General features: G+C 35.7%; 1 protein-coding gene across 11 annotated transcripts in view; it reads left to right on the forward strand.

Annotated features, from left to right (window-relative positions):
* The window catches only part of RAPGEF2 (Rap guanine nucleotide exchange factor 2), a 127,350-nt gene that overhangs the window by 70,738 nt on the left and 41,156 nt on the right, over window positions 1-15,456 (forward strand). For all 11 annotated transcript variants that reach the window (XM_026847603.1, XM_026847601.1, XM_026847604.1 and 8 more), the window contains one exon: window positions 10,254-10,385. In XM_026847603.1, the coding sequence (XP_026703404.1) occupies window positions 10,254-10,385 (132 nt within the window). The remainder of the gene's footprint in view (window positions 1-10,253; window positions 10,386-15,456) is intronic.

Here is a 15,456-nt window from a genome sequence, read left to right on the forward strand (position 1 = left end):
CCCCCCCTTTTCTCATGTACTACTCCTTGACACTATAAAGCAAAAGTAACTTTTTAGTTAAAACTCCAAGGATGGCATTGACATGGCTGCAACCATCAGACTTCAAACAAAGTTTCTGTTTAATTGCTTGTGAATAGTCATGTCTCTATTTAAATTTTCATCATATTTCTTTTGATTAATCTGGTATTTTTTAGAGGTTAAGACTTGGTGTACAGATGGAGATCTCCAGTTTTTCCATCTGTGCACAGCAACTCCATATGTATCTATCTATATCTTTAAAAAATATTTTCCTTGGAAGTGTACAGAATATTTAAGTCTTTACTAAGAAGCTACCAATAAGAAAATCTAAAATGTTATGGTGTTAACAATGTTGATTTTTTTTGTCGTCTTTTCCTCCTTTGGTTAGTCTGCTTCTGAATGATAAGTTTTTTTAATAAACAGTCTCGCTTGAGATTTTTCTGCTTGGAGGAGTGACATAGATCTGGAAGGGATTGTCTGGGTCACTGCCATTGCACACTGTTGTACAGCATGTTCATAAATTTGTGTAGCTTCGATTTGAAACCCTTCTCTACCACAGCTCCTGTGGAATCTGGTTTTAAGAATCTCTGGTTCATTAGATAGCAACCTTCTTTCAGCTTCCTGCTTGTTAGGCTTTACACCTGCATTGCTTTGTACTGGAAATATTTCTTTTTCCTCCTTCCTATTTCTAGATAGTGATCATACCCTCTCTCAGCTCGGACTGAATAAGCCATGCTTCTCTTGAACTTTCTCGAATTTTCTTCTTCTGATAATCCTGATAGTTCTTCTCTGACTCTGTGTATGTGTATGGCTTTTAGTCCATCTTCGTTGAAAACATATAGCTGAAATATATCTATCAATATATTTCATTATATATATTGAAATATATAGCGTACAATATTTCCAAATAAAGTCTCTGCTGGGGCCATTGAGGAGAGGCCAGAACTTCTGTATTCCTGCATGATGCATGCTGTGATGTCATTGGGTTCTCCCCCTGCTGCATCACCTTAATATTTTAGTCACCTTCTGATAAGCTGATACACTGAAACTCTTTTCACTTTTCAGTCATTTCTGACAGGTAAGTTCCCAGGTTCTTTGCCTTTGTCTTTTGAAGAGCATGATCTCACTTCATCTCTTACTGCATTTGATTTCTTTTACTCCAAGCAGGAGCCATCATATGCTCACAGAAGTGTTCTGCTCATTCCTTGTACCAATAGTGTCTCTTTGCTCTATGACACCCAGCAGGTTTTACCAGCAGTTTGTTTTTTCCCCTTCTTGTAAGGAGGGGAATTCTAAGATATTTCCTGTATCTATAATTTTTCATATCTAATCTTTAAAAAAGAAAAATTATTTGTGTAGCCCTTGCTTTAGTTTTCCTTTGTTCTGGAATCAATTCACTTTGATTTATTTTACTATTGTAAGTTAGTGCAGTGCAGTACATTACAATGCCGTAGTTCAGTAGTAAACTGCAGTAGTTCAGATTAAACAGCTGAAGTTCAAAACTGAGATGTCCCCTCATGAGTGTTTGAAAAACTTAGCTGTGCTTAGTTAGATTGGCTAGAGTGCTGTAATCATGAAATTAAATATTCCGTGACGTGTAAAACAAAAAAATCCCAGCACTTGGTGTAAGAACACCTTACTGATGGAGGCTTCAACACTTGGAATTGTATGTGTCTCATAGGGCTTTGCTTTAACCATTTGAAATGCGCTCAGGATAGATGTTTTCAGCTTTGGGCTAGTCTCCTTTACTTGTCTGTAGTGGTTTTCAATCCTGAGTGGTGCTTTAAAGCTGAAAATAAAATTTGTCTGCAGATGCTCTCAGTTTTACCCCTGCTGGTGTAACCGCTCTTTAGCATCCCCCATGTCCGGTTGTTAGACTGCTATATAAGAAACCCAAAATTACTGTGGATATGAGATGTACATGAACATCCCCTCACTTACTTAAAATGTTCTGCAGGATTTAAAACATCTTACTTGAAAATGTTTGAATTAACATTTCCTGTAAACATACGTGCCCACATAAAGTGTTCTTGAACTTTTTTTTTTTTTCCTTTTACATCCTTAGGCATAAATCTTTTTGTTTCCTGTGGAAACCATTTGTGACCAGGTTTTCTGTTCCTTCCTCTCCCACAGTTACTTGTAACAGGCCAAAGAGTTCAAAATTTAACCTTATAGGTCTCCAAAAGTCCTGAAAGCAGGCCATTTAGTTTCCATCCCAGCAGTAGTTCTCAGCATATTAAACACCAAAACAGCCACAAGAGGAAGTATTTAGAAATATCTAACTGTGGGAAAAACATCAACTGGAACATGCATTATGTTAATATGAAAATCAGTTATTCCCAAGAGAGAGCTTTCTACAAAGCTAGACCTTATTAATTTTTTTGTCCTCCACGTCTACTGCTATTAAATAATGAGGAGCATTTACTGAAGTTCTGTGGTTGAGCTCAGTTTTCTGTTTCTACCCTAGAGATACTGCAGAAGTGAATTGAAATGCCTCAGAACAGTTTTTCCTTCAGCCTAGGTTGCAGTTGTCACTGAGTGTCTATCCTTAGTTGTCAGTATTCATTATGCGGATTTCTACAACTCGAATTCCCTTCCCAATTTTATTCAGTGTTATTGGGAAGCTGTTTGTGTGTGGGTGTGGGCTGTGCAGGCTCTGTCAGGGCTCTAAAAGCAAATGCTTGATGGGACAGTGGGGTGGTACCGAGAGTGATAGGGTATGTCCTTATAAACATGCAGACCTAATAATACTGGAATAGAGATTCTGCTTTTCGCACTTTGAACTACTGTTTGAGTGGCATCTGATCTGAATTGTAGATGTTTATAAAACAAAAAACAAACTAAACTGATCAATATGAGATACCAGATACAAAGTGAAAGGAGGAAGACTTGAAAAGCCTTCATCCTCAGTCCTGCAAAGTTTCACTTTCACTGCACTGTTTGGGAAAAGTTTTAACAGATAGAACAAAAATCTTCCAGCAATTAAGTGGAAGATACAGACAGAGACACAGATCTCCTTTTCTGTGAAGGACATGGAAAAAAAAACCCAAACCAACGTACACAGTGTCTGGGAAATGGTGTTCTCTGTAAAATCAGCCTAGCCCATGCAAGAAGCACTGTTTTGTTATCAGTGCTAGGTGAGGTAAAATGACTTAAAATTTGTGAGAGACTATGTTTGTCCATGCAATTGAGGTTGTCAGAGAGTTGCTGTTACTTAAATGTATATCCACAGTCAAACCAGTTATAGAACAGTCTCTTTATTTTGATCCCTGGAGCAGAACTGCTCGAACTTTAAACCCACCACAGATACTGTGTTTTAAAAGTACTACATTTTCCATTGTTGCCCAGTGAAGAAGTCGCACTTTTACCAGGTATTTTCTGAGACAGACTTCTGAATAAGTTTCTAAATAAAAATATTCTGATCTTGCAGACTTGTTGCTGTTCATTTTAAATAAATTATAGTGGTTTGAGTTCAGAATTTCAAAACCCTTAGAAGAGCTTTGGAAAATGTAGTATGCTTTAGTTCAGTGTGGTTTAGTTCAAATCCTCTCTGCATTTTTTCTTTTGTATTCTTGGTTCACAATCACTGGAAATACCCCTATGATACATTTTTTTAAATTTTATTTTTTAAATTTTTACATAATTTGAGCTGTTGCTCAAATTGGCATTTGTGTTTGCAGAAGGAATATTGTTTATGCCAGATGTCCTGAAGAAGGCACTTTAGAGTATGAAATGCTGCATTGAATCCGGCACACAAATGGTGTCAAAAGAAAAAGCAAATACAAACAGATCTGGTCCTACAACAGATAAGGTAGTTATGTTAAGTGGGAATGGGTGTGTGTCACTGATGCATTTCATACTTCTTTGCAGAGAGTTGTCCCTGAGAGTTTTTGCCATTCCCCAGATACCCATTTACATTTCACCACTTCTGTCCTTCTGCAGAAGTCAATAATCCTTCAAGCAAAGGATAATTATGTTCAGTGCATTAAATGCTCATAGGATTAGCTGCTGAGAGCTATGAGATCTACAGTAAGTGGCAGTCACTGTATGTTTGGTAAGGGAAACAAAATGAAGTTCCCACGTGTCTTGCTCTCTTTCCAAGAACAACAGATCATGTTGCATTAGCTTAAACCTCTGAATAGTTTTAGGAGGGGCTACCTGTGGCAAAGTATGAGTGCAGGAAAATATGAAGAACTTGCCAGAAAAGGACCTTATAATGCTTATTTTTTAAGAGTAGATCTGTTGTGGGCTTTGTATATAAACAACTACTTAACAGCAATAGTACCCAAATGCAGTATTTTCAGAACGTGAGTTGTCTTGTGTTGTACTCCAGATGAAGAACATTTGAAGAGTAGGTCTTCATGAAATCTGAGCCACGGTTTCACACAAAGCTGCCCATTTGAGACAAATCTGGAGATTCGAAATACATGAGATACTACTGTATAAAGTGAATGATATACAGAAGACATAATTCAAGTCAGAAGGTTTTTATTTAATTCCTGCTGAAATTTTCAGAGAAAATACATAGAAACTCCTTGATGTTTTCCATCCCACCCCTCAGTACAAGGCAATCCCGCTTCCATGGGAATTGCATCCTAATCTGAACCGTATAAAGTTTAAACTTTTATTTGAAATTTAACTCTGTACTGGATATGTCATCCTGCATCACGTCTGTAGACAGAATTGATAGAAATTACTTTTATTATTCTGTAATTACTTGCATTGACTGCTGTGTTTTAAATCACTGAACCATAAAAATGTTTTCCTTGATGTCTCTCTTGGTTAGTGAAAGAATTATGTTGAAATAGCATGTTGATGAATACCCACCATTATTAGAAGTATTTCTTCCTTTGGTCATTAAATATCATAAACCTGGATATGTCCTTAAAACACATGCAACAGACCTACAAACATTTAATATAAAAAAAGAACATTTACTTAAAGTAGTGAAATAAAATGTCACTGAATTGACAGGATGCTGAAAAAGACTGGGTTGGTAGTGTCTTGCGCAATAAAAATTTTAAAATTTCTATCTTGGTGAGGAAAAAAATAGGAAAGACTACAGCATAGTATTTATTTTATTTGGCTGCTGTTGCTCTTCCTTTATGAAAAGATGCAGAATACCAAAATAACTTTGTAATTTATTTAGATTTGTGGGACTAAGTGAATCATCTATAAAATGTAAACACTTTTTTCATGGTTGCTTTTATTGTGTTATTGTATTAATAAAGAGATACTACAGAATAAGTGTTCAGATGCACATGTTTAAAGTCTGAAGAATCAGTGTTTGCTTGTGTTTAATTTCAGAAAGTGGAAATATAGAGGCTGTAAATGTCGTATTTTGTTTTGTCTTATGTCTTCTCTACTTGGCCTGTCTCAGGCACTTAATTACCTATAGGATCATTTGCTGGGAATTGTATAACAGAATGTTACACCTTTGTTCTCTTTAATTTCATCTTTTTGCAGACATATTTCAGTCACTTTGTGGGCTTTTTAAGTCCTTCATAAAGTGTTGACCGGGCTTCAGGAGACCTTGTTTATAAAATGCTTACTGATTTGCTTGCTCTAAAATGAGTGGTATATTGGAACTGTCCAACAGAATTCCTCTTGTATTTTAAAACTATATTCTTGTGTTTGTTTTTCCCATTGTTGTATTTATAATTGTTTTCAAATATAATTTCTTTTTTAAAAGAAAACAAATTAAAAAACAAACAAACAAAAAAAACCCCTCACAACAAAAAACTATAGAGGAATACTATTTAAATGACGAAAATCGTTTTTGGTAGCGTTTCACTCATGTTTTGCTGTTTTCATACTCTTTTTATACTATATCCAAAAATTTTAATTTATTGTCCAGTAAATATTCTGAAAGTATATTATTTTTTAAAAATACTTATTAGTAGGATAAGCCCAATGATTTATTTAGTAGAAGTTGCAACAGAAATTGCCTTTTGTTATACAGAAAGGCACGCTGTAGAGTAGGAGAAAATCATGATGTTCTTAAAATAGGAGGAACATAATCAGAGCAAAGTAATTGTTAGCTTTGCATGCATAAAGCAGTGACTCACTTTGAGGGTGGAAGTAATAAAATGCTGCTTTTAAGATGGGAAGATGTGATAGGGTTTAAGGTATTGTGCAGTTCAGAATGGAGATACATCTTTGTCCTTATAGTTTCACATAATTGTTTAAGTTTTCATTTGTTTTAGGGTTTTCAAGAAGTAAAAATGTGGAGTTCCCAGATGTATTGTTTTTTCTTTTGGTTTCTATCCATGTGTGTAAACTGTTTAAATATGTACATGTCTGCACACATGCTCACTTAAGAGCTTCGTATATTTATAAAATGCTGTTTTGATCTCTGTCAAATTAAGACTAGCGTTTCGGTATTAACTATTTTATCAGTTCGTGTTTTGTGTTAAAACCTTTTTTCCCCTTTTATACTTCATTAAATCTCTGCATATGCAGCCCTAATCTTTCTCACCTTTGAAGTTTGTCATGAAAATACGTTATAAGGACAGTGATATGACCCTTTAAATGACTGTTAATTATTTAATACAGTTACATATTTTGAACTGTATTAAACTGCTAGTTTCTTGTGATGCTTACTCTGTGTTCAGTAATAAAGTTAAGAAATACTGTAGTTGCTGGCTTAAACAAAGGTATATTTAGTGTTGCAAAAAATAAGTGCTCATTATGTAAATATACAAGTTGCTTTTGATCCTTATTACTTTGAATGACTCCTTAAAACTATATCCATCATTGGATGAAAATGGAAAAGATGATAAAAATGACTCTTTAGTTCTGACGCCATTTGTGGTGTCTTCAGTCTGTGGTAGGTGATGTTACTGAGGCAAAGGGTATGTGCTTAGGCTGTCTCATATGACTGCATGGTCTGGAGGATAAAGCATGTTGTAGATCTATCCTGTATATGCTTTAAAACAGTACAAGAAAGCCTTTATTTTTACTCTTGCACTAAAGTCAGTACTAAACCATTTAATGGAATAGTAGCTGAATACACAGAGTGCTTAGAAATTTCATAATAAAGTGATATTCGGGAGCACAGCAAAGACACGTGTTGTAGTGAAGTTAACTGTCATAAGTTTCTCAAAATCAGAGACTGATGTTCCTAGCCACTTTTTTCACTGGATATAATAGCATGGTTTCATGATGTTATTTTCTAATCACGTTCCACTTCAAGTAAGAAATTAGATACAAATACCCTGGTGTGGGCCAGACAACTTTGTGCTGTTTGCTGGCAGTACTGAGGTGGCTGAGCATTGTGTTTTATTCTTGCTCTGCTTACCGAAACCCACTTGCCAAATATTGTGCTCCAGGACTGATAGGTGTAGCCTCTTATGTAAAAGATTAAAGCACTTGTGGTTTTTCATTGTCATCGGTGTTTTACCTTTTTCTCCACTGTATAGAACTCTGTACATTAAAATTTAATTAGCAGTATGTAACAAAGACAGAAATGCATGTATTTCTCACACGTACTTTTCATTGACCTCACAATTTAAATGTTTCATCCTATTTTTGTATTTTTTTTTTTCATCGCACAACTTCTCACCTTAACTTACTAACTTACTCGGAGGTAGAGCAGTCAAAGTGGATGCTGATTTTGGGTGTGTAGCACAGACATGTAGGTATTCTGCCAAGATGTGAGCATGTGTTTTCTGCTTGTGAGTAGTCTTATTTGATTAGGATCAAAGTGCCTAGTTAGGTTGCCCTAAGTAAAATGCCTGTTTCTGATTTTTTTGCTGTCACCACTTGGCAAGTCCAGCTCATGCTGCATGGCTTTGACTTAGAGTTATTCTGAAACCAGTAATCGCCAAACATTCAGCTGATTGTCTGCAGCCAAAAAAATCCAGAAAGCTTGCTTTTATTTGCAGTGTATTTCATCAATAACTGTGAAATCCCCTGCCTCTTCCTCTTGGCTGTGTAGTAACAAAAAGTAGTAAATCCTTGCTGTTATTTTAAAACACTAAGTGCAGTCATTATATTAAAAATAACTTGATTTCCTTTTTTTAACATACTAATTTGATTTGCTTTGATGTAAGGTTCCTACGAATGGTTATTGCATTGATAAATGCAGTTGTTAATGACATGGTGGTATTTGCAAGTGACTATGAGAAATCTAACACATTTGGGCACAAGACTGTTGACATGTATGTCCCTATGGAGGTAATATTTATTTGGGATTGAAGTAGTTATTACTTTATAAGATGTAAAGCTCTCCAAATACTGTATCTTTCTAAGTTGTTATTAAATGTGCGAATCTTAAATGATTTGTCTATGTACCTTAAAATAATATGTAGGATTTCTGCTTGGAAATAAACCTGGACTGCTTTAATTCTGAAAGATAGTACTTTTAGGAGTAGCCATCAACACATTGCAAAAGCTCTGGTGGTTCATTTACTTATACATTCTACCTATGCAATGTATACTTATTTGTAGAATAGCTCGAAAAATAAACTGAATATCAGTATATACTGTTCAGTTTTGTGATAATTCAGTATTACAGATTGAAAAGGAAAGTAGCAGAGACAACAGATACTATAACTCCTTAATGCTGCATTTTCTCTTGGTATATTGTCAACAGTGGTGAACAGAACTAGTTTTTTCTGGAGGCAGCATCCACGGCTGTATGTATTAGAGTATTACTTTTGTTAATTGCTCTTTGTTGATCGGTATATGAAGATCAGCTCTAGCTCTGGGCTTACTGGAGCTTTTTAGAATAACTAATGCCTGGTTCCTGGTTTTAGCCCCTCTGTCAGGTAAAATATTGAGAAATAATGGTTTAACATGTAACTATTTTTACTATCGCTCATGAAATCATGTTGTAATAAGGAAGAAATAATTTTCAGGTGTATTAGAATAGGAAATGTCAGTCGGTCTAAATAAGACTAAGGTTTCCAGCTGTCTGTGCTCTTACCACAAATCCTAAAGCCAAGTTGTTTCAGGGCATGTTCCATAAACAGACTTAAACCAGGCAAACGGCAGTAAAATCATTCAGTACCTTTAGCTATATAGAGCCAATCATTTTCTCAAGCATACTCTCTTGCGACTTGCAGATGACTTTTTTTATAACCTTTTATACTGATTGACTTAATCTTAATGCTGAAGGAGGTCTTATTTTCATTTCCATCCAGGGAGAACAGTAATAGTGCCAAGACAGCATTCATAACTGACATGGATGGACACGCTCTGTATGAAGTTGTTGGTACTAACACACCTCCACAGAAAGTATCTACCTTGTCTGAGTTGAAACAAAAAAAAAAAAAGAAAAAAGAACTGAGATTTCTTAGATTATTGAAGCATTCATTGCATACCAAAATTGATAAATTAACATACTTTTATTAACTAGCAGTGAGACGCAAGCTTCTTGGGGAGAGGAGTAATTTGTCCCTGAAATAGCATTTAAATATTTCTCCAGATATTTTCCTTTATCAAAGTTCATTTTCTGCAGTCTGGCAATGTTTACAGTTCTTAAAGGTTTTCATGGGAGCTCTGTGTGTAAAGCAATAGTAAATATATGTCGCAAATCTTGGTGGATGCTTTTTAAATTCTACTGTCTGGATTCGTTCTTCAGCACTGCGTGTGAGGAAAATAATTTCAGGATTGTAGCCTTTGCAGTTGTGTCAGTCTTCCCACATTTCCTATTTGCCGTGATATTATTTGGCTCAAAGTATAACTGATAGCTCAGTGGCTTGGATTTTACTTGTCTCATGTGCTTTGCCAACTTCAGAAGCAAAACAGCCAAATCCAGAGCAGTGCTTGTGTGGTTTTTTTTTTTGGGTTTTTTTTTTTTTTTGTTTTGTTTTTTTTTGTTTTTTTTTTTTAAGAAGACTTTATTTACTGTTAATCCCCATTCTACAGGAAACCACTGATACTGAAACTAGCACAATATTCGTTATGCACTTTAATTCTATCCAAACTCCATATCAAGATACTGAACATTTTTGTCATAAGTGTTATTGCTTCACTGGTGTTTGTTCTCAGGTATATATATTCTTTTCAATCTCTTTTATCTGAAGCAATTTGGCGGTATTTTGCTGACCTCTGCATGAATTTAAGAAAACCTGCAAAACTCAAACTTTTATGCTGCATTCTCAAGTTCCAGTGGTTTTCCTAATACATTTGATACTGGCAGAGAGTAAAGTGTGACATGAATTACTTGAATTCATTTTGCTGTGTATCTACCTCAGATTGTAATGATGCTTTTTCTGCTCCACCTATAGCTTCCTGCAGATTTCACAAAGCTGCACCTTACTGACAGTCTCCACCCACAGGTGACCCACGTTTCATCTAGTCACTCAGGATGTAGCATCACTAGTGATTCAGGAAGCAGCAGCCTTTCTGATATCTACCAGGTAAGACCGGAATGGATGCTGATGGGAGGTGCAACTGCCAACAGTTTTGACGTTAATGGCTTGACACCCATGCTATTGTGTATTGTTAGTTTTTGTCTGCAGAAGCACTTAATAGGCTTCAAAAAACTAACTTTTATTTGAACTGCACTTATTTCAGGGGTTTATGCTCTATGTGCTAGATGTTTGAAAACTCAGCAAGTAATCTGCAACACAGTGATATGATGTGTGTTGCAGTAGTTGGTCAGGATTAGAGTCAGCAGTGTAGAGATGTAGTGTTTCACAACATTTCAGGATTGTACTTTATGAATTTTTGATTTTTGAGGGGATGAAATCTTCTTGAACTTCAGCATAGAAAGCTAGTGTAGCCTCTCCATCAGGTGGCCATTGTGGGACCTAGAATATAAAGGGGCGCTGTTCCTGACTCCAACACTTCACCTTGTCTTTCTGTCTGATTTGCCAGATGTGTAACAGCTGCTGTGATAGTTACAGATCGACATTTCAAAACTATAGATTTAGTACCTTGCAGTGTGAGAGATATTTATTCTTGCTGCTGTATTTCATAGTGCTTAGATGTGTTGGCTTAAAAATCTAGAACATATTCAGTGACAGGGAGAAAGAAATATGCAGTGAACAGCCAGTGCTGGCTTTGACTTGAGGGTCATATTCTAATTTCTTCACCCTGCTAGCCTTTTGGTAGTGCTTTCTCTCCTGGCTGTCCTGGTAAAGGTGAGGATGTTGAAGTGGTGACGCACTTAAATTGTTAAACTTCTGAGGGGGCTTCTTGTTGTAAAGCTCTGTGCTCTTGGTTTGGAGCAGCTTGAATTTGGAAAGACTTGCTGTGAATCTGATCTAGAGGGTCCCTAGAGCACTTGGGGGTATGTGTGATTCCTCTAGGAATTCAGAAAAAATCTGAAATAAAATAAAATGAGGAAGTCTACATCCTTCACTGGATGTTTACAGTTCTTCCAGTGTCAGAGGAGGATTTGTCCTGATAGGGAAGTATAGCAATTTGTTATTCAGAAAAAAAGGAATCAAATCTAATTAAAATGTTGTTCTATCAAAATTATAAAAAAAAAATAATAATGAGATCAATTCTACATGAAGTAGTTTATTAGAGGAGGAATAATGTTTGTTTGGGATGCTTCCAAAAATGCAAATGTAGCCATTTAAACAATGGGAAAAGCATCGTGTGTACAAATACATACAAATTCAATTGTGAGCATAACTGTAGCATGTAGTCTCCTTCAGGGGAGTAAGCTTGTAGGCTTTTCTGTGGGAGAAACTATAAAAAGGTCTCAGTTCAATTTAGAGACTAATTGCAATAATGCAAAGGTTTACTTCTGTGAAAAATGTCAAAGTAACTGAACACTTTAGGCATAACATATGCCAGTCAAGTATATTTGTCAGAATTTCTTCTGAAGACAGGATTACTTTGAGACAGCATTTAGACTGAGGGTGAAGAAGATGTAAAATCAGCTTTGTTCAAGTCTTCTATAGATTTTCATACCTTTCACTCCAAAGATTTTCACTTTAACGTAAAAATAACAAGCACCTCTAGAGACAGGGTTGTAGGTGGCATGTGGTTATAGTCATACAGTTACTCTCTTAGATAAGTTGGAAGTAAAATTTTGCAAAGATTTTCAACAAAACTTTCATAACTGTGAAAAAGATCACTGAATTTCTGGGAAATTAAAAAAAAAACCCAAACAAACAAAAAAACACAAACAAACAAAAAAAAACACCCACAACTGTGCAGAAACTTAAGAGAAATACTTCTTTATGTAGTCACCAACTGGGTGCATGACTCCTATGATAAGTTTTGTCTGCAATTATGGAATTAACAGAATGGTTGGCGTTTGGAGTTTTCTGAAGTGTGTACATGGAGAACATTTACTTTTAAAATATTAGTTTAAATCTAATTTTTAAAAAAATCCATTCTTGGTGATCTTAAATATTATCTGGTTTCCTCAATTAATCTGTAATTAATACCTCATTTAAAAATTTATTGGTACAGATGTATTGAGAACTGTGTAATTTTACAATATCAGAGTAATTGATATGGACATTGGTTATTTTAACAACACTGAGAAATATGTGTGTGTATTGTGGAATGTAACCCCATGTTTTTGTGCTAATACACATATTTGAAACATTAAGAAAATTAGTTGACAAGTTCAGATGTGGAAACTGTTAAGATACTTAAATTCTTGAATTTAACTTAATGGTTCTGAGTATTGTTTGACTTAATGATTTGCCATATTGTAGTAAATCATTAACTTCTGACCTCACTTTCAGTCATAAAGGAATGTTATATGGCAATGTTAATTTAGGTTAAAGTACTGCCAAAAAAGCCCCACAACAAAATAAAATTGCTGTAAGTTGATTTATGCAGGGTCAAGTCATATAAACAGAAATAGTTTTTAAAACTAAGAGATTGAATCAGTCATTCTCTCTCAATTGTTTGCCTTTTAATTCTCTCCTAGGTGTTTATTCAAGAACAGTAAACCATAACCACGTCATATACATGTTATTTTTTAATTCAAATTTAATAAGTCTTAGGCAAATCTCAGTACTGTTCCTCTGGTTCTTATGTTCTGTATATAATGGCATGTTTCTGTTCAGTAGTGTGGACTTCTGTTCATTATAGCTAAGTAGAAAACAATGATTTAGAAAGATTGCCATCTTATCTTGCAATTGATAAATAAATGCTTTCTTTTTAAAATTCTACTATTAATTAGATCTTTACTGTTGAAAACTGAGGTAATGATATATCATGTTTTGCATACTAGTAACTTTTAGTTTTGTAGCCTTAAGAGCAGCTGTTTGCAATGAAAATATGTCCATGGCCTCTTAAGATTTTATTGAATAAATCATGAAGCTGAATCTTCAGATGCTTTCAGCATTGAGCTGAGAATATTTCCTTTTAAATATTAATGCTGTAACTAAATTTGTCAAATGTTGTACATGAAAGAACTTCTTTTAGGATAAGAAATACTTACCAAAATGAAATAAATAATACTTTGTGTTTACTCCACCCAAGTCTCAAAAATTTTTCAGGTATCAATTAGTAAGGTCCTTAAATGTTGCTACTTTTATTTTAGGAAATAAGTTCATAAAGTGACTAACTCCATAGTGTGACTGGAGAGGAAGGGGATGCTGAACTTTAATAGATTGTGTGCTGGCTTGTATTTGCCAAGAACAATGCTTCTGTCTTGTATTGACTTGGCAAAGCAAATCATTCACTGTTGCTTCTCATGTTCAGCTGCTCGCCCTTGCTTCTCATGCTTAGTTAAAGCATCCTATATGGAAGCATATACCCGTCCCTCTATGCTCCTAAATGCTTCCTATACCTGTCATGTATATTACCTGATGATCCCAGTTTGAGAGCAAGGAGATTTAAGCCCATGAGCGTGTGTTATTCCCCCTCCCTGTTCTGGGAAGGTGTTGGTGTGTTGGCTCAGCTCTTTCCTTTGCCAGCCTTTCTTTGCCTTATCCTGTCCTCAGTCCCGTGGCTTCCTGCCAGCCCTACGTGCCCTCTCGTGTCTGCCCAGATACTCTTGGCGGTACAGGAAACCGGGAACATCCTTTCCGAGACCCTCCCAGGATGTGTGTATTGCTTGGAAATTTTCAAGATGTCAAATTTGTTTTCTCACAAGTCTGATACAGTAACTTGTAGAAGCAAGGTCCACCTTCCAGAAAGCGTTTCTGAGAGAGCCCAAATCTTTATCTCTCAAACCAGAGTCCGTGCAGCCCGCCCTTGTGTTGTTGTATGCAAAATAGTGAGGTTTTACCTTAAGATTAAGTCGGTCTTTCTGACTACATTAGCCTCTGCAGTGCGAGGCTCTGGGATAGTACAAGGACGTCTGAAACGGGCAGCTAAACTAGGCCCTCCTGAACGCCCTGCCGCAGCTTTGGCAGCGTCCTGTGCAATACCTTAGCACTCCTGGTGAGTTCAGGTCCTCTAATCTGTTCCGCAGTTTTATAGCCTAGGAGTAACTTTCAGAGTCCTTGCTCTGTGCGCCTGTGGTCTCAGCAAGCGTTGCTCCATTTTGAGAAAGTGGCAATTAGTTGGCGGTAGGGGAGGACACCGTTCCTGGTGTGCGTTGTCTGGATTATTACATTTTTCTATCTCTAGGGAGGAATAGTGCTCAGACTGACTTCTGTGACAGATGCGAGCTGCCGTGCTGTAAATTTTGTAGTAGATAATGAAAGAATAAATATGAAGAGGGAGAGCAGTGAAAATCTTAGACTGCAGGAGTTTTAAGGTATTTCATGGCACTGATTTTAGTAGAGTATGAAAATATAATTTTACTACCTTAGATTTATGTATGATTTTGGGGCATGTAATAGTTATAATTGATCGTTATATGTATGACATTTCTTAAATAAACAAATTGATTGAAATTCATAGCAATTTATTTATATCGTAAACTTCTGCTTAGTGAGTTGAAACCTAATGTAAAACAAAACCCCTGACTTATTTTCTTTCTGTGGAAAAGCTGGATCCAATGTGCCTGTATAATGACAGGAGAAAATCTTCCAAGCTAATGAAAATTTTGCAAGTGATTTCATGAGAGTTGCAGTACCAGTGTTCTTTGTGTTTTCTGTCAGCCTTGGCGCTTAAATTATGACACAGAAAATGAATGTTTTCACTAATGAACATTCTTAATTTAATTTTTCAGTTTCATTTTTACACCTTCAACTACAAGATCAAAAATTAAGGTGGGGGTGGGTTTTTTGTGCTCAGCTTGGCTGCTTTCTTTGTTGGTTTCATGGACTTGAAGGACTGCACCAGACAATGAACATGTTTCTGGTTTGCACAACTGTCTTGAATGCTTTTAAATTTTTTTTCCCAGTATTTTTCTCTTGCATATTTGGAGATTTTGGATTGTTGATTCAGGTGGTGACATTAGTTGCAGAGGGGATTATTCAAAATGATGTATATTTTCCTTAATGTTTCCTAAAGAACGTGATTAAAATGAAAATTCAAAAAAGTCTATCTAGGCTAAAATATTCTGTTTAAAATACTAAGAAATCAGTAGTTAATATGGCTAATTTTAAGAGTTTTGTA

This window comes from Athene cunicularia (genome assembly GCF_003259725.1).
Source record: "Athene cunicularia isolate RWA chromosome 4 unlocalized genomic scaffold, athCun1 chr4_part2, whole genome shotgun sequence".
Lineage (NCBI taxonomy): Eukaryota > Metazoa > Chordata > Aves > Strigiformes > Strigidae > Athene > Athene cunicularia.